Consider the following 18,021-nt stretch of genomic DNA (forward strand, 5'->3'; position numbering starts at 1 on the left):
GCCGTATTAAGCAGTTGGTCCCTTACCTTTCTCGCCCTGATCTGGCCACAGTGATCCATGCAACAGTCACCCGGTGGAGTACGGGGTCAGGTTTAAGGTGCTGGTTTTGACCTTTAAAGCCCTATGCGGTCTAGGACCCACTTACCTATGGGACCGCCTCTCCTGGTATGCCCTGTGGAGGACCTTAAGTTCCGCAAATGACAACATTTTGGAGGTCCTGGCTCTCAAGGTGGTTAGATTGGTCTCAACTAGGGCCAGGGCCTTTTCAGTACTGGCCCCAACTTGGTGGAACACTCTGCCACAAGAGACTAGGGCCCTGCAGGACTTGACATCTTTCCGCAGAGCTTGCAAGACAGAGCTGTTCCACCCCGCCTTTGGTTTGACTCAATCTGACAATGTTTCCTTCTCCTTCTGGTTTTGATTTATGGGCTACTTTTAAAATGAGGCTGCTTTTTAAATTGCGTTTTAATCTGTATTTTAAATTGGTTTTTTCTCCCCCTATTATGTTTTTACTGTAATTTTACCGGTGTTAGCCATCCTGAGCCCGGCTCTGGCCAGGGAGGATGGGGTATAAATAAAAATCATTAGAATTATTATTATCAGACATTAAGAACTTCCTGATCCTGCTTCTTCATAAGACATCTGAAGGCAGCCCTAAATGGAAAAGCTTTTAATGTTTGATGCTTCATTGGTTTCTAAAAAATATTCTGTTGGGAGCTGCCCTAGTGGCTGGGGAAACCCAGCCAGACGAGCGGGTACAAATAATGTTGTTATAATATTATTATTATGCTTAATTGAATAAGGTTTCCTGGAAGCCGCCGGAGGGGAGAGATGTTCTTGGGCTCCCCGCAGGCTTGGCCACCATGAGGAGACAGTGCTAGGATTCCTGCATTGCAGGCGGTTGGACTAGACGACTCTCAGGGTGCCCTTCCATCTCTTTTATTCTAACAGGGACTAGATGGGCTTGATCAAACTACAGGGGTCTTCATGTGATCTGTGTGTGCATGCAGACGAATGTTTTTGTGTGTGTTTGTGTGTGTGTGTGTGTGTGTGTGTGTGAGAGAGAGAGAGAGAGAGAGAGAGAGAGAGAGAGAACCTTCAGGGAGAGGCCCCTGTCTCTTATTTGCAACTAGGTTGAATCAGCTGAAATACCCCCACACTTGACCCACCGCTTCCCTGCCTGCTCTCTCTCCACCCCCAACCCCAGTTCCATGGGTATTGCATTGCATTGCATTGCACAACCCCCCCCCCCCAAGCTTGCTGCACCCCGAGGCGCTTTGCACTCACCGGATTCCTTGCAGGACAAGGGCAGAGGGGGCGGGTCAGCTGTTCCGCTTAAGCCGGGCCCCCTTTCCCAAATCAGTATCGAGCAGCCCCTCCCCCAGCAGCTTCCACTCTCTGGCTTTAACCCTTAAGGCAACGAGCGTCTGTTCCCTGTACTCGAAGCCCAGGTTCCCTCCCTTCTCTCCCCATTGGCTGGGTACTGCAAGGCTTTCCCCTTACAATTATCCTGCCTCCCAAGAGGGGGCTCCCATTCCCGCCCCCGCTGCCCAGGGTCGCTGCTGCTGCCAGGATTTCGGGTGAGTGCAAAGCCAGCGGCGGGGAAGGAGGGAAGGGGCTTGGCAAGGGGTGGGGGGTCCAGGATGAGAAGCCCCGGGACGGGGAGAGGCGGCATGCACAAGTCCGGGCGGGGAGAAGAAGAGAAGGGAGGACGGGGAGCTGTTTCTCTTAATGGGGCCTTGAAGGTGGAGGGGGGGTCGTGTTCCGCTGTGGAAAGAGAGAAGCTTCTTCCTGCCCAGATCTGGTCCAAAGGGAGTTGCAGGAAAGGAGGCGGGAAAGGGGAGAGGGTTGGGTATTGCAGACCAGCCTCGCCATAGTAATAATAATATAAATAAATAAATAAATGATATTTATACCCCGCCCCCATTTTCTGGATTTCCTCAGCCACTCTGGGCGGCTTCCAACAAAATAAGAAACACCAAAAACATCCAAACATCCACGTCTTCCGTTTTGTAGAGGAGATGGGGACATGGATTGCTGGATGGCAGAGGGAGAAAGAGGAAAAGATGGGGAGGAAAACAAAGGCAGGGGGGTCCTGGCAGGAAGAAGGAAGGGCTGAGGCCTCCTCCAAAGAGCTCTTTGTTCTTGAACTCCTTGCATAAAGTAGTGGGGGGAAAGGGCCGGATTGAGGTTTGATGGGGCCCTAAGCTACTGGAGGTAATGGGGCCCTTTATATGCCCAGCTGTCCTTTGTCAACAACAAATTGTCGCTGTTGTTTGTGTTGAATATAGGCTGTATGATAATTTATGGACCTAATAGGTATCTCAAACCATTTGCACAGAACAGAGTATGTATTTTCTCAAAGTAATTGTTGAACTGAAATACAATTACGAAGTATATTAATAGTGAAATAATTATTAAGCTCTAACTTAAAATGATTTTGTTATTCATAACAAACTTAATAATGCAAACACATTGGCATTTGGCAATAACAAAAGTTCCTTTAGAAACACAATTTACAAAGAATCCTAATCTAGTCCTAGAAACTTGCTATAATAATAGGTGTAAATATATGATGCAAACTACTAATAATTATAAATATTATTAATATGAAATTAAGTGTGATAACCTGTACAATGCAATTGTACTTAATACAATGCATTTTTTATATCAGTATCAATATTACCATAATAGTCCACATTCTTCATTGGGACAGCAGACCTTTGTACCCTGTTACACTTAGTGAGTGTAAAAGACAGTATTTCTAGTAATATGTCACATTTATAAATAATACCAATACTGTACACACCTGTATATTAAAATTATTTTACAGGAATAATTGTATTACTGCATCTACCCAATACCCATTCAACTGTATAATTTTATCATGATTCATTCTGTACTGTGTATACAAACAGTACACAAACATGATCTAAATTACAATACTTTCCTTCTTGCCTTTGCCAAAGCAAAGTCACTGAGGATATCATGAAATGATAAACTGCTTAGCTTGTCACTTTCTATGTACATGTGGCTGAAGTAACATAATTTATCTTATTGTTGTTCCAAATTCATTTTTTATCCTCTTCAGTCAAGAAACGGATCTTTACAAATGGCAATTTGCAATCATCATTCAGAGGAACATTCTCAGAATTGCTTCTACATTAGGGAATGCTGACTGGACATCGTTGTTGTTCTTTAGTCACTTAGTCGTGTCTGACTCTTTGTGACCCCATGGACCACAGCACGCCAGGCACTCCTGTTTTCCGCTGCCTTCTGCAGTCTGGTCAAACTCATGTTAGTAGCTTTGAGAGCACTGTCCAACCATCTCGTCCTCTGCATATAAGTTAAATAAGCAAGGAGACAATATACAGCCTTGTCGTACTCCTTTCCCAATTTTGAGCCAATCAGTTGTTCCATTTCCAGTTCTAACTGTTGCTGCTTGTCCCACATAGAGATTTCTCAGGAGACACATGAGGTGGTCAGGCACTCCCATTTCTTTAAGAACTTGCCATAGTTTGCTGTGGTCCACACAGTCAAAGGCTTTTGCGTAGTCAATGAAGCAGAAGTAGATTTTTTCTGGAACTCTCTAGCTTTCTCCCTAATCCAGCGCATTATTGCAATTTGGTCTCTGGTTCCTCTGCCCCTCCAAAATCCAGTTTGCACTTCTGGGTGTTCTCGGTCTGCGTACTGCTTAAGCCTGCCTTGTAGACTTTTAAGCATAACCTTGCTAGCGTGTGAAATGATTGTGCAGTAGTTGGAGCATTCTTTGGCGCTGCCCTTCTTTGGGATTGCGTTGTAGACTGATATTCTCCAATCCTCTGGCCACTGGTGAGTTTTCCAAACTTGCTGGCATATTGAGTGTAGCACCTTAACAGCATCATCTTTTAAGATTCCGCTGGAATGTCATCACTTCCACTGGCCTTGTTATTAGCAGTGGTTTCTAAGGCCCGTTTGACGTCACTCTCCAGGATGTCTGGCTCAAGGTCATCAGTCACACTACCTGGGGTGTATGGGACATCCATATCTTCCTGGCATAATTCCTCTGTGTATTCTTGCCACCTCTTCTTGATGTCTTCTGCTTCTGTAAGGTCCGTACCTGACGGAAACCAGCCATCATCAAATGGTGCACAGCATAGAAAAAAGACACAGACAGCAGTATTTTCAGGATGGAGGGCAGCTCCTTCGACTTCTCTCCTCTCTGGTAATTTTATTATCCTTTTTCTCCCAGCCTGCATGGCCGTCTGCCAGTGTCTCACGTTACATCGCCCAATCATGGCTTTACAACTCCCATCACCATATAAGATAATTACTGCCCAGAGGGAACACAACTCCATATAAGGTCAATACATTCAATACACTGCAAGACACAGACATGCCGGTCAGCGAGGCACCACGCAACAATTACAAGCCTCTGCCATGGCTCCCACACGTACCACTTTTGTCCTTTATAATGGTAATCTTTGCATAAAATCTTCCTTTAATATCTCCAATTTTCTTGAACAGATCTCTGGTATTTCCCATTCTATTGTTTCCCTCTATTTCTTTGCACTGCTCGTTTAAGAAGTCCCTCTTGTCTCTCCTTGCTATTCGTTGGAAGTCTGCATTCAATTTCATGTATCTTTAACTATCTCCCTTGCATTTTGCTTGCCTTCTGTCCCCCGCGGTTTGTAAGGCCTCATTGGACAACCACTTTGCTTTCTTGCATTTCCTTTTCATTGGGATGATTTTCATTGCTGCCTCCTGTATGATGTTCCGAGCCTCCAACCATAGTTCTTCAGGCACTCTGTCCACTAAATCTAAATCCTTAAATGTGTTCTTCTCTTCCACTGTGTATTCATAAGGGATTTGATTTAGATTGTATCTCACTGACCCAGTGGTTTTCCCTACTTTCTTCAGTTTAAGCTTGAATTTTGTTATAAGAAGCTGATGATCTGAGCCACAGCCAGCTCCAGGTCTAGTTTTTGCTGACTGTATAGAACTTCTCCATTTTTGGCTGCAAAGAATATAAGCAATTTGATTTTGATACTGCACATCTGGTGATGTGCATGTGTAGAGTCATCTCATGTGTTGTTGGAAAAGAGTGTTTGTTATGACCAGCTTGTTCTCTTGACAGAACTCTATTAGCCTTTGCACTGCTTCGTTTTGAACTCCAAGGCCAAACTTACCAGTTGTTCCTTTTATCTCTTTGACTCCCTACTTTAGCATTCCAATTCCCTAGGATGAGAAAAACATCCTTCTTTGGTGTTAGTTCTAGAAGGTGTTGTAAGTCTTCCTAGAATTGGTCAAGTTCATTTTGTTGAGCATTGGTAAGGTAAAGGGACCCCTGACCATTAGCTCCAGTCATGGCCGACTCTGGGGTTGGGGCGCTCATCTTGCTTTACTGGCCGAGGGAGCTGGCATTTGTCTGCAGATCGTCATGTGGCCAGCATGACTAAGCCGCTTCTGGCGAACCAGAGCAGTGCACGGAAACGCCATTTACCTTCCCGCCGAAGCGGTACCTATTTATCTACTTGCACTTTGACCTGCTTTCGAACTGCTAGGTTGGCAGGAGCAGGGACTGAACAACGGGAGCTCACCCCATCATGGGGATTCGAACCGACAACCTTCTGATTGGCAGGTCCTAGGCTCTGTGATTTAACCCACAGCACCACCCCTGTCCCTCAGCATTGGTAGTTGGTGCATAAACCTGGATTACTGTGATCTTAAAAGGTCTGCCTTGGATAGATCATTCTATCATTTTTGAGATTGCATCCCAGTACAGCTTTTGCCACTCTTTTGTTGACTCTTTTGTTCCAAGAATTGGTCAATTTTAGTTTCTTCAGCACCAGTAGTTGGTGCATAAACCTGCATTACTGTGATGTTAAAAGGTCTGCCTTGGATTTGTCTTCATAGAATTGGTCAAGTTCAGTTTCTTCAGCATTGGTAGGTTAAAGGGATCCCTGACCATTAGGTCCAGTCATGGCTGACTCTGGGGTTGGGGTGCTCATCTTGCTTTACTGGCCGAGGGAGCTGGAATTTGTCTGCAGACAGTCATGTGACCAGCATGACTAAGCCGCTTCTGACGAACCAGAGCAGTGCACGGAAACGCCTTCCTGCCGAAGCGGTACCTATTTATCTACTTGCACTTTGAGGTGCTTTTGAACAGCTAGGTTGGCAGGAGCAGGGACCGAACAATGGGAGCTCACCCCATCATGGGGATTCAAACCACCGACCTTCTGATCAGCAAGTCCTAGGCTCTGTGATTTAAACCACAGCGCCACCCACGTCCCTCAGCATTGGTAGTTGGTGCATAAACCTGGATTACTGTGATGATGATGATAATAATAATAATAATAATAATAATAATAATAATAATAATAATAATTTATTATTTATACCCCGCCCATCTGGCTGAGTTTTCCCCAGCCACTCTGGGCGGCTCCCAATCAGTGTTAAAAACCGTACAGCATTAAAGATGTTAAAAGGTCTGCCTTGGATTTGTATCGAGATCATTTTATCATTTTTGAGATTGCATCCCAGTACAGCTTTTGCCACTCTTTTGTTGACTAAGAGGGCCACTCCATTTCTTCTATGGGAATCTTGTCCTCAGTAGTAGGATATGATGATCATCCAAACTGAATTCGCCCATTCCTGTCCATTTTAGTTCACTGATGCCCACTATGTCAATATTTATTCTTGCCATCTCATTTTTTACCGCATCCAGCTTACCATGGATCTCATATTCCAGGTTCATATATTTTTCTTTGCAGCACTGGACTTTCCTTTCACTTCCAGGCACACTTCCAGGGTTCATCTTCCAGCGTCATAACTTTTATACGACCATGGAGTTTTCTCGGCAGGGATACTGGCGTGGCTTGCTGGTTCCTGCTCCAGGTGGATCAAGTTTACTCAAAACTCTCCACTTTGACCTGTCTGTCTGTCTGTCTGACCTGCCTGCACGGCATAGCTCATAGTGTCTGTGAGTTATGTTGTTGTTGTTGTTGTTGTTTAGTCGTGTCCGACTCTTCATGACCCCATGGACCAGAGCACGCCAGGCTCTCCTGTCTTCCACTGCCTCCCGCAGTTTGGTCAGACTCATGCTTGTAGCTTCGAGGACACCGTCCAACCATCTCGTCCTCTGTCGTCCCCTTCTCCTTGTCTCTTGAGTTATTCAAGCCCCTTTGCCATGACAAGGCATTGATCCATGAAGGACATGGTCATTAAATATTACTTGGTACAGATCCTGATATGTCAGATTATCATGTTCATGGCTTTGGCTCTCCCCCCCCCCCCATTTAAATTATTTTATTGGTTTTCACATATTACTTTACAATACAGATATACCAAAGCCAACACCATTTCCTCCCCATCCCCCCATACATTTACATTTCTATTTCCTCAGTCCATCATATTATTCTTTTCTCCTTCCTCCCACTTCCCTCCGCCCCCACTCGATTTTCTCCACATTATACACTTTACAATAACCTTTGCATTCTACAATCTTCTCAAATCATCTATATATTCTTACTATCTTTCCTTACTAATTATTCTTCCATCCAGTACTTCACATTTTAATCTAGGCATATTAGCATATCTTTTTTTGAGCAATACTTTGCCATATATTCATCAAAACATTTCCACTCCTTTTTAAATTTTTGATTCAACTGATTTCTTATTATAGCAGTTAATTTTGCCAGAATTAAATATTCATTTAGTTTACAAATCCATTCCTCCTTTGTGGGTATAGTTTTTGACTTCCACCTAGCAGCAATCACAATTCTAGCAGCTGTACTTGCATAGAGAACAATTCTTGCCCCCCATGGTATCTCATCTTCTGTCAATCCAAGGAGATATGTCTCTGGTTTGTTTGTTTTTGATATTTTCAACATCTTCTTTGGTTCTTCGTGTACTACTATCCAAAATTTCTTAATTTCCTCAAGCCTCCACCACATATGTGGTCCAGGCATTGGTATTTATATAATTTCAAACAAAGCATTTCGGTTTCAACCAATCTTATACACCAGAGATGTCCAAGCACTGGACTGCAATTGACAGGCAGACCTCTGTTGTTTTGGGTCGATTATGAGACCTTTGAAGGCCCCGCCCCCTTTCCGCAAGAACTTCAGCACATGCTCCTGTTTTTGTTTTTGCTCAGCAGTTCCTTGTTCTAATGTTTATTGTTGCCAAAAGAATCTAATTTTTTCTTGCGTCTCCCGCCTCCTTAAAAAAGTCCCTTTGGAGTTTCACGTTCCTAGAATAGAATCATAGAATCATAGTTGGAAGAGACCACAAGGGCCATCGAGTCCAACCCCCTGCCAAGCAGGAAACACCATCAGAGCACTCCTGACATATGGTTCTCAAGCCTCTGCTTAAAGACCTCCAAAGAAGGAGACTCCACCACACTCCTTGGCAGCAAATTCCACTGTCGAACAGCTCTTACTGTCAGGAAGTTCTTTCTAATGTGTAATCTTCTTTCTTGTAGTTTGGATCCATTGCTCCGTGTCCGCTTCTCTGGAGCAGCAGAAAACAACCTTTCTCCCTCCTGTATGTGACATCCTTTTATATATTTGAACATGACTATCATATCACCCCTTAACCTCCTCTTCTCCAGGCTAAACATGCCCAGCTCCCTTAGCCGTTCCTCATAAGGCATCGTTTCCAGGCCTTTGACCATTTTGGTTGCCCTCCTCTGGACACGTTCCAGTTTGTCAGTGTCCTTCTTGAACTGTGGTGCCCAGAACTGGACACAGTACTCCAGGTGAGGTCTGACCAGAGCAGAATACAGTGGCACTATTACTTCCCTTGATCTAGATGCAATACTCCTATTGATGCAGCCCAGAATTGCATTGGCTTTTTTAGCTGCCGCATCACACTGTTGGCTCATGTCAACTTTGTGGTCAACCAAGACTCCTAGATCCTTTTCACATGTACTGCTCTCAAGCCAGGTGTCACCCATCTTGTATTTGTGCCTCTCATTTTTTTTGCCCAAGTGCAATACTTTACATTTCTCCCTATTAAAATTCATCTTGTTTGTTTTGGCCCAGTTCTCTAATCTGTCAAGGTCGTTTTGAAGTGTGATGCTGTCCTCTGGGGTGTTAGCCACCCCTCCCAGTTTGGTGTCATCTGCAAATTTGATCAGGATGCCCTTGAGTCCATCATCCAAGTCGTTGATAAAGATGTTGAATAAGACGGGGCCCAAGACAGAACCCTGTGGCACCCCACTAGTCACTCTTCTCCAGGATGAAGAGGAACCATTAATAAGCACCCTTTGGGTTCGGTCCGTCAGCCAATTACAAATCCACTGAGTGGTAGCGTAGTCAAGACCGCATTTTACCAGCTTCTTTACAAGAATATCATGGGGCACCTTGTCAAAGGCCTTGCTGAAATCAAGGTAGGCTACATCCACTGCATTCCCTTCATCTACCAGGCTTATAATTCTGACAAAAAAACGAGATCAGGTTAGTCTGACATGACTTATTTTTCAGAAATCCATGCTGACTATTGGTGATCACAGCATTCCTTTCTAAGTGCTCACAGACTGTTTGCCTAGTGCCAGTGTGGTGTAGTGGTTAAAAGCGGTAGTCACGTAATCTGGGGAACCGGGTTCGCGTCTCCGCTCCTCCACATGCAGCTGCTGGGTGACCTTGGGCCAGTCACACTTCTTTGAATTCTCTCAGCCCCACTCACCTCACAGAGTGTTTGTTGTGGGGGAGGAAGGGAAAGGAGATTGTTAGCCGCTTTGAGACTCCTGAAGGGGAGTGAAAGGCGGGGTATCAAATCCAAACTCTTCTTAATGATCTGCTCCAGAATCTTCCCTGGTATGGATGTCAGACTTACTGGGCAGTTATTATTTGGGTCCTCTTCTTCCCCCTTTTGAAAATAGGGACAACATTTGCCCTCCTCCAGTCTGCCAGGACTTCGCATGTTCTCCAGGAATTATCAAAGATGACTGCCAGTGGTTCTGAGATCACATCTGCCAGTTCTTTTAATACTCTTGGATGCAGTTCATCTGGCCCTGGAGACTTGAATACATCTAAACTAGCCAAGTATTCCTGATATTCATCATTGCCTCATTTTATTATAATACACATGCGCAACAAGCACTGGCAATTTCTGCTGAATATGTTCTGATCCCTACCGCGTTTTGTGACATTGTGTTGGTGTGCATGTTGGGAACCTGTGTTACATGCAGCCATTTGCATCATGTGGCGACTCATGTTCCAGCTTTCAGCTGTATCTTTGTGATTCTCCTATTAGCTGTATTTCTGCCCCAATTGGGGGGCGGCAACTTGCAAAATAACCAGTTATAAAGCACAGACTACCATAACTTCTGTTTTAGAAGCACACTCGAGGATTTAGAGAGATACACATTATCACATTTATTGTGGCCCTTTGGGCAACTGGCACAAGGCCATTCCTGCCCATACCATGCCAGCCTTAGGAAGGGAGAAGGGACAGGCAGACGGAAGGAATTGCCAAAGGTGTTTGAAAATAGGTGGAGGCTCTTGGGAAGTGGGTGCCCAATAGGGGCTTCTACAGAGGCAGCAGAATCCCTTCTTCCTTCCTCCCAGGAAGCTACAACTTGCCTTGGCTTCTGCGCTTCTCAAGAAGCTGAACCTGTAAACCTAGTCAGGATGGACGGAGGAAGGTGGTTCATTTATTGTCTTTCCTAAAAGTCTAACAGGATTTTCTCTCTCCTCCCCACTCCCAAGCAGGTGAGGAAGACAATGGTCAGAATTCTACGGAGCCATCTGTGAATTCATTGGGAAGAACAAAGAAACAGTTTAAATGCAAGGAATGTGGAATGTGCTTTAGACCCTTTGGAAGACTGAGGATACACCAACAAACTCACACAGGAGAGAATCCATGTAAATACATGGAGTGTGAAAAGAACTGTGAAAGTGGAACCCTTAGAATACATCAACAAAATCACAATAGGGAGAAACTGTTTAAATGCATTGAATGTGGAAAGAGCTTGAGTTCTAGTGGAGCCCTTAGAACACATCAACGAACTCACACAGGGGAGAAACCATTTGAATGCATTGAATGTGGAAAGAGCTTCAGACAGAATGCAGCCCTTAGAACACATCAACGAACTCACACAGGGGAGAAACCGTTTAAATGCATTGAATGTGGAAAGAGCTTCAGTTATAGTGGAGTCCTTAGAACACATCAACGAACTCACACGGGGGAGAAACCATTTCAATGCACTGAATGTGGAAAGAACTTCAGTGAAAGTCAAAACCTTAGAAAACATCAACGAACTCACACAGGGGAGAAACCATTTAAATGTATTGAGTGCGGAAAGAGCTTCAGTTGTATTGGAGACCTTAGAATACATCAACGAACTCACACGGGGGAGAAACCATTTAAATGTATTGAGTGCGGAAAGAGCTTCAGTCGTAGTGGAGACCTTAGAAGACATCAACGAACTCACACGGGGGAGAAACCATTTCAATGCACTGAATGTGGAAAGAGCTTCAGTGAAAGTCAAAGCCTCAGAACACATCAACGAACTCACACAGGGGAGAAACCATTTGAGTGCATTGAATGTGGAAAGAGCTTCAGACAGAATGCAGCCCTTAGAACACATCAACAAACTCACACAGGGGAGAAACCCTTTAATTGCATTGAATGTGGAAAGAGCTTCAGTCGTAGTGAAGGGCTTAGAACACACCAACGAACTCACACAGGGGAGAAACCATTTGAATGCATTGAATGTGGAAAGAGCTTCAGTGAAAGTCGAAACCTTAGAATACATCAACGAACTCACACAGGGGAGAAACCATTTGAATGCATTGAATGTGGAAAGAGCTTCAGACAGAATGCAGCCCTTAGAACACATCAACGAACTCACACAGGGGAGAAACCATTTGAATGCATTGAATGTGGAAAAAGCTTCAGACAGAATGCAGCCCTTAGAACACATCAACAAACTCACACAGGGGAGAAACCATTTGAATGCATTGAATGTGGAAAGAGCTTCAGACAGAATGCAGCCCTTAGAACACATCACCAAACTCACACAGGGGAGAAACCATTTGAATGCATTGAATGTGGAAAGAGCTTCAGACAGAATGCAGCCCTTAGAACACATCAACGAACTCACACAGGGGAGAAACCATTTGAATGCATTGAATGTGGAAAGAGCTTCAGACAGAATGCAGCCCTTAGAACACATCAACGAATTCACACAGGGGAGAAACCGTTTGAATGCATTGAATGTGGAAAGAGCTTTAGTCGTAGTGGAGACCTTAGAACACATCAACAAACTCACACGGGGGAGAAACTATTTAAATGCATTGAATGTGGAAAGAGCTTCAGTTATAGTGGAGACCTTAGAACACATCAACGAACTCACACGGGGGAGAAACCATTTGAATGCATTGAATGTGGAAAGAGCTTTAGTCGTAGTGGAGACCTTAGAACACATCAACGAACTCACACGGGGGAGAAACCATTTAATTGCATTGAATGTGGAAAGAACTTCAGTCATAGTGGCAGTCTTAGAACACACCAACGAACTCACACAGGGGAGAAACCATTTGAATGCATTGAATGTGGAAAGAGCTTCAGACAGAATGCAGCCCTTAGAACCCATCAACGAACTCACACAGGGGAGAAACCGTTTGAATGCATTGAATGTGGAAAGAGCTTCAGTGAAAGTCGAAAGCTTAGAATACATCAACGAACTCACACAGGCGTGAAACCGTTTGAATGCATTGAATGTGGAAACAGCTTCAGTCGTAGTGGAAACCTTAGAATACATCAACGAACTCACACTGGGGTGAAACCGTTTGAATGCACTGAATGTGGAAAGCGCTTCAGTCGTAGTGGAGGCCTTAGAATACATCAACGAACTCACACAGGGGAGAAACCATTTGAATGCATTGAATGTGGAAAGAGCTTCAGTTGCAGTGGAGACCTTAGAAAACATCAACGAACTCACACAGGGGAGAAACCATTTAAATGCATTGAATGTGGAAAGAGCTTCAGTGAAAGTGGTCACCTTAGAAGACATCAACAAACTCACACGGGGGAGAAACCATTTGAATGCATTGAATGTGGAAAGAGCTTTAGTCGTAGTGGAGCCCTTAGAACACATCAACAAACTCACACGGGGGAGAAACCATTTGAATGCATTGAATGTGGAAAGAGCTTCAGTGAAAGTCGAAACCTTAGAATACATCAACGAACTCACACAGGGGTGAAACCGTTTGAATGCATTGAATGTGGAAAGAGCTTGGCTTCTAGTGGAGCCCTTAGAACACATCAACGAACTCACACAGGGGAGAAACCATTTAAATGCATAGAATGTGGAAAGAGCTTCAGTCAAAATGGAGCCCTTAGAATACATCAACGAACTCACACGGGAGAAACCGTTTAAATGTATTGAATGTGGAAAGAGCTTCAGTCAAAGTAGGAACCTTAGAATACATCAACAAACTCATACAGGGCAGAAACCATTTAAATGTATGGAGTGTGGAAAGAGCTTCAGACAGTGTGGAGACCTTAATATTCATGAGCGAATTCACCCAGGTGAAAAGCCATATCAATGTATGCAATGTTCCACTCAAGTTTCACTCTTTACCTCACATCAAGAAACTCATAAAGGCGCAAATCAATTTTAAATGCATGGAATCCATTTGATGTTTTGGTGTTTGTATTTAAATTTGTATACACGTATATATGTATTAAAGTAATGAAGGTCACATATACTAAATGTAGAAAAGAAGTTGCAAGTTTTTGCTAGATAAACGGAGAGAGTGTGAATCTGGAATGCTCAAGGTGTTTGATGAATCTGTTGAGTTTTGACCTCTGCCCTTCAATGCCAAAATGATGGGCTGCCCTTGTCTTGTAGATCAGCATCTGTCTGCTTGAGGGAAATGAGGTACCTCAGATGTTGGGAAACAACGCCCATAAGTCTCAGCCCATATGGCCAAGAATGATGGGAGTTGTAGTTCAAAAACTCAAGGGTGGAAAATCTCACGTTTCTTAGAGCTTTTCTTTATGAGTAATTATAGGTAAAACTTTTGTTGATACAGAGCTCATTTTTTATTCCAGGAGCAGCTGGTCACTTCTGCTTTATAAACAAAGCCAAATATATTGACACACTTTATATTAAAACCAAATTTTAGAACAGAGACAAACAATTTTTTAAAAAAAACCAAATCCTTTTCTTCTTTACAAACCATTATCTTCTCAATCCAAGATTTGCTTTTCATATATATAAAAATATTTGGTTAGCAAGGGGGTACAGAAATAATAATTAAAAAGCTACAATAAAAGTATTATCAGCATTTAAAAAGAAATGCTATTGGATCTTCAAGGCATTGAGTTACAAATTAAGGCAAAGATCAACCATTTCTTCTGCAAGCTGTTCCCCATCCAGTATTTCCCATCTTCTGCCTTCTGAACTATGTTCCTCTGCAAACCACTGGTCCAAATCTATACAGTCCTGCTCCCGGGAAGATTCAGAGGGAGGCTCTCACGAATGCGCCTCAGTGCAGCTCTCCTCAGCTGGGTCCCTGGTTAGGTTTTGGTTTAGGGGAGCAAGCATGGGCCTGGCCCTTGGGTGGGGACGAGGGGAGAAGGGAAGAGAAGTAGAGGGGATGCTTCTTTTTCCACGCAAGGCTAGTTCTTGTTTCTCCCAAGTATGCACCTGTAATCAGCAAGTGTGCATTTAGCAGGAGTGTATCCCTTTGTCTTGGAGTGTAAGTTAATTCAGAAGGCATTAGAGCGAAGCGCGTGTATCGCATATGTTAAGTTGATTGCAACCTTTTTTAAAAAAATTAATATTCTTTATTCATTAAAAAAATGCATGTCTATACGAACGCATCCATTCTTAAGGAAATTAGCCCTGAGTGCTCATTGGAAGGACAAATCGTGAAACTGAGGCTGCAGTACTTTGGCCACCTCATGAGAAGAGAAGACTCGACTTCCGGGGTCAGCCCTGAGTACTCATTGGAAGGACAAATTGTGAAACTGAGGCTGCAATACTTTGGCCACCTCATGAGAAGAGAAGACTCGACTTCTGGGGTCAGCGTCATTGGTAATGGTGGATTCCCTCTAACTTTGAGGGATTAAGCTTTGCAGAAATTGGGTCTTGCCGCTACGGCGAAGCGGGGACCCCTCTAAAAATCACAGGTGGGTGAAACCTGTGACCGTGGGACTCGGCGGGCACCCCAATTTACAAGGGAACCCGACTACGGGCTTCGGAGCGAACGGGGTGAGCGGCGCGGTGCTGAGAACCAACTGCTTCTTCCGTGGAGCGAAGCCGCACAGCTGTTGCCGGAGAGTGCTGACTTTTTTCCTGTGACAATTCGGCCATCAAAACAACTACCTGTGAGTAGGTTAAATCTGAAGATCTGAAAATAAGGGAAACAAAGGTTTAATTTGGCACCGAAGCGGGAAGGTTTAAACAGGAAGTCCGCCTTCCGCTTCTTGTAAACAGATCAGAGCAAAGAACTTCTAAGCTAAGACCTGGAAAGTCGACTGAAAACGACTATAATCCTAACATCAATACAAGAGATCTCCCTCCCTTGGTTGCAGGAGAGGGGGGGAAAGGGAGAAGTAAATTTTCCTGCAAAAAGAGAGGAAAGGAAACAAAAGTCCACCGCTTAAAGCCTGGGAACGGGCTGCCAATGGACAATAAGATTGCCGCATTGTGACGTGCGCTGCTTATGGACAATGTAATTTTTGACAGCTAACTCTGCAAGAGAGATACATTGTTTCTGACTGGTTTCGCCTGATTTTAAGGTAACAGAAAACTAACTGAAATTGAAACTGTTGCTTATTTTATTAAATGGGGGACTAGAAAAAGTTATTTTAATGCAACATGTATTGACTGTTACTGTGTCCCCCAGAGGAAGTTTGAAATTGTTACAACAACTGGCCAGGGGAATTTTCCACTTCAAAACAAACTCTGGCCGTGGGATCGACCTTGGGCTCCAGTTAAAGTGTTATGGCAGATGGGAAAGAAAAAATAGACTTGCTTCAAGAAAAAACAACAAGGTCTGGTAAATCGTGGCAGCAGCGAAGAGCATCAGCATCTGGCTCTTCTGCACCACCAGGGGCAGCATCTGTTCAACTTAAGTCAAAACGAATGGCATCTGAAGATGTGTTAGCTCTGGCATCAGGCAAAATTAATGAATCTTTGGAAAAATTAAACAAGTAGCTGAAGCATCAACTAAAATTGATCAAAACACTGCAAACATTAATAACTTTGGGACAGAAGGTGAATACTAATACAGAAACTATTGAGAAATTGCTGCAGGAATCTACTTTGTCCCAAAAGACAGCTGAAGAAGCAAAGGAAAAAGCATTTGCCGTAGAGGAGAAGATACCACCGATATGTAGGCAACTCGAGGACCATAGGTCAATGTTGTCTATGATTGAATTGAAGGAAAAACAAACGAACTTGAGGATCAGGGCCGTACCTGAACTTGAGAAAGACAACCTAAGTGACTTTCTTATGCAGGAATTTGCAGACTTTTGGAACCTAGATTCTGAGAATCAAGACTTTAAGATAGTAAGTGTTTTTAGGCTTGGAGGGGGGGGGGAGAACAGGGTGAGAGACTGTTTGATCACCCTCCGAACAAAACATAAAATCTTGAGTCTGCATTTTCAGAAGATCTTGGAAATACATCAATCAAGAGTGGAGATATTTAAAGACATCCCGAAATACTTTCTGGATCTTAGGTCCAGCTACGGAGATCTGGTTGCCCTGCTAAGAAGTAATAGAATTGTTTTCAGGTGGGAATTTCCCCAAGGCCTATCCTTCAGCTTTAAAGGAAGAAAGATAAAAATAAGATCAGTGGACGATAAAGAAAGATTTTTGAAAGATCACGGAGAAGACCTGCAGAAAGAATCTGGAGAAGAGCCAAGAGCACTAAAAACAGGAATACTAGGCATAGCAACACTACCTTTTGGATTGGACAACTCAGAGAAAGTGATACCACCGACAGAACAAGAACAAACACTGGGTGCAGTTGGAGGAAAAGCAAAGTAACTACATCATGGCTCTGCAACGATTAAGTTGGAACATTAATGGTTTTAACTCCCTGCAGAAAAGGAAAAAAGTCTTTCATTTATTAAAAAAGGAACAATTGGGCTTGATTTGTTTACAGGAAACACGTGATAAGGCTACACAGAAAAGTATTGATCAATAAAAGATTGGGTCAAGAGTTTATCTCATCGGACAAGGTTAAAAAAAGAGTAGTGATTTATGCAAAAGAGAGCCTATCACCGAAATTTATCTTCAAAGATGATCAAGGAAGATTTGTGGCAATTGAAATTCAAACACAAGGAGATAAATTTTTGATAGGAGTTTATGCACCAAATGAGGGGAAATCTGAATTCTTTAAAAAGTTGCATGAGACCTTGTTGGACTATCTGGACTATAATATCATGATGGGAGATATGAATGGAGTGGTATCTACAAATATGGACAAGGCACAGAGACAGGTAGTTACCAAGGACGGCAGACTACCAAAAACCTTTTTTGAGATGACTGACAATATGGACTTAGTTGACATTTGGAGAACAAAGAACCCCTTGGGTAGAGAGGGAACTTTCTTCTCTGAAGCCAAAATGACATGGACAAGAATTGACCAAATTTGGATAAGTAGAGGACTGGCTCCAAAGACTAGAAAAGTGGAAATTTGTCCTAAAACTTGCTCCGACCATAATGCTGTGAAAATGGAGATGAAACTAACACCGATTGGCTCCTTCAGATGGAGGATGAATGACACCTTGTTTAGAGACGAAGAGGTTACCAAGAAGGCCCAAAAAGCTTTGAGAGATTATTTTGAGATAAATATGAATACTACCATTGAAAAAAGAGTAATCTGGGACGCAAGCAAAGCGGTTATGAGGGGGTTTCTGATTCAACAGAATGCAATAAAGAAGAGAACTCAAAATGAGAAAAAAGATAAAGTTCTGGAGAAAATAAAAGAAGGCGAGAAGAAACTGAGAGGGAAACCAAAGTCACAAGAGATTCTGAGAGAAATAAAGCTACACCAAGTTCAATATATGAAA

General features: G+C 43.4%; 2 protein-coding genes and 1 long non-coding RNA gene across 3 annotated transcripts in view; 2 read left to right on the forward strand and 1 right to left on the reverse strand.

Moving 5' to 3' along the window:
• LOC310835743 (uncharacterized protein) overlaps positions 1-18,021 on the forward strand; it is a gene marked incomplete at its 3' end in the record, with an annotated part of 137,127 nt that overhangs the window by 86,799 nt on the left and 32,307 nt on the right. Inside the window, exon 5 of the mRNA XM_083720695.1 lies at positions 10,955-12,769. Within this exon, the coding sequence (XP_083576821.1) occupies positions 10,955-12,769 (1,815 nt within the window). The remainder of the gene's footprint in view (positions 1-10,954; positions 12,770-18,021) is intronic.
• LOC310837885 (uncharacterized protein) overlaps positions 1-18,021 on the forward strand; it is a 54,667-nt gene that overhangs the window by 27,618 nt on the left and 9,028 nt on the right. The gene's annotated exons all lie outside the window — the stretch shown is intronic.
• Positions 14,146-16,551, reverse strand: LOC310838180. The gene is made up of 2 exons (XR_014560769.1): positions 14,992-16,551; positions 14,146-14,898 (listed from the first exon to the last, which is right to left on the reverse strand). It is a non-coding gene; the product is annotated as an uncharacterized lncRNA (long non-coding RNA).

This window comes from Podarcis gaigeae (assembly GCF_964106915.1).
Source record: "Podarcis gaigeae genome assembly, chromosome: 2".
Classification (NCBI taxonomy): domain Eukaryota; kingdom Metazoa; phylum Chordata; class Lepidosauria; order Squamata; family Lacertidae; genus Podarcis; species Podarcis gaigeae.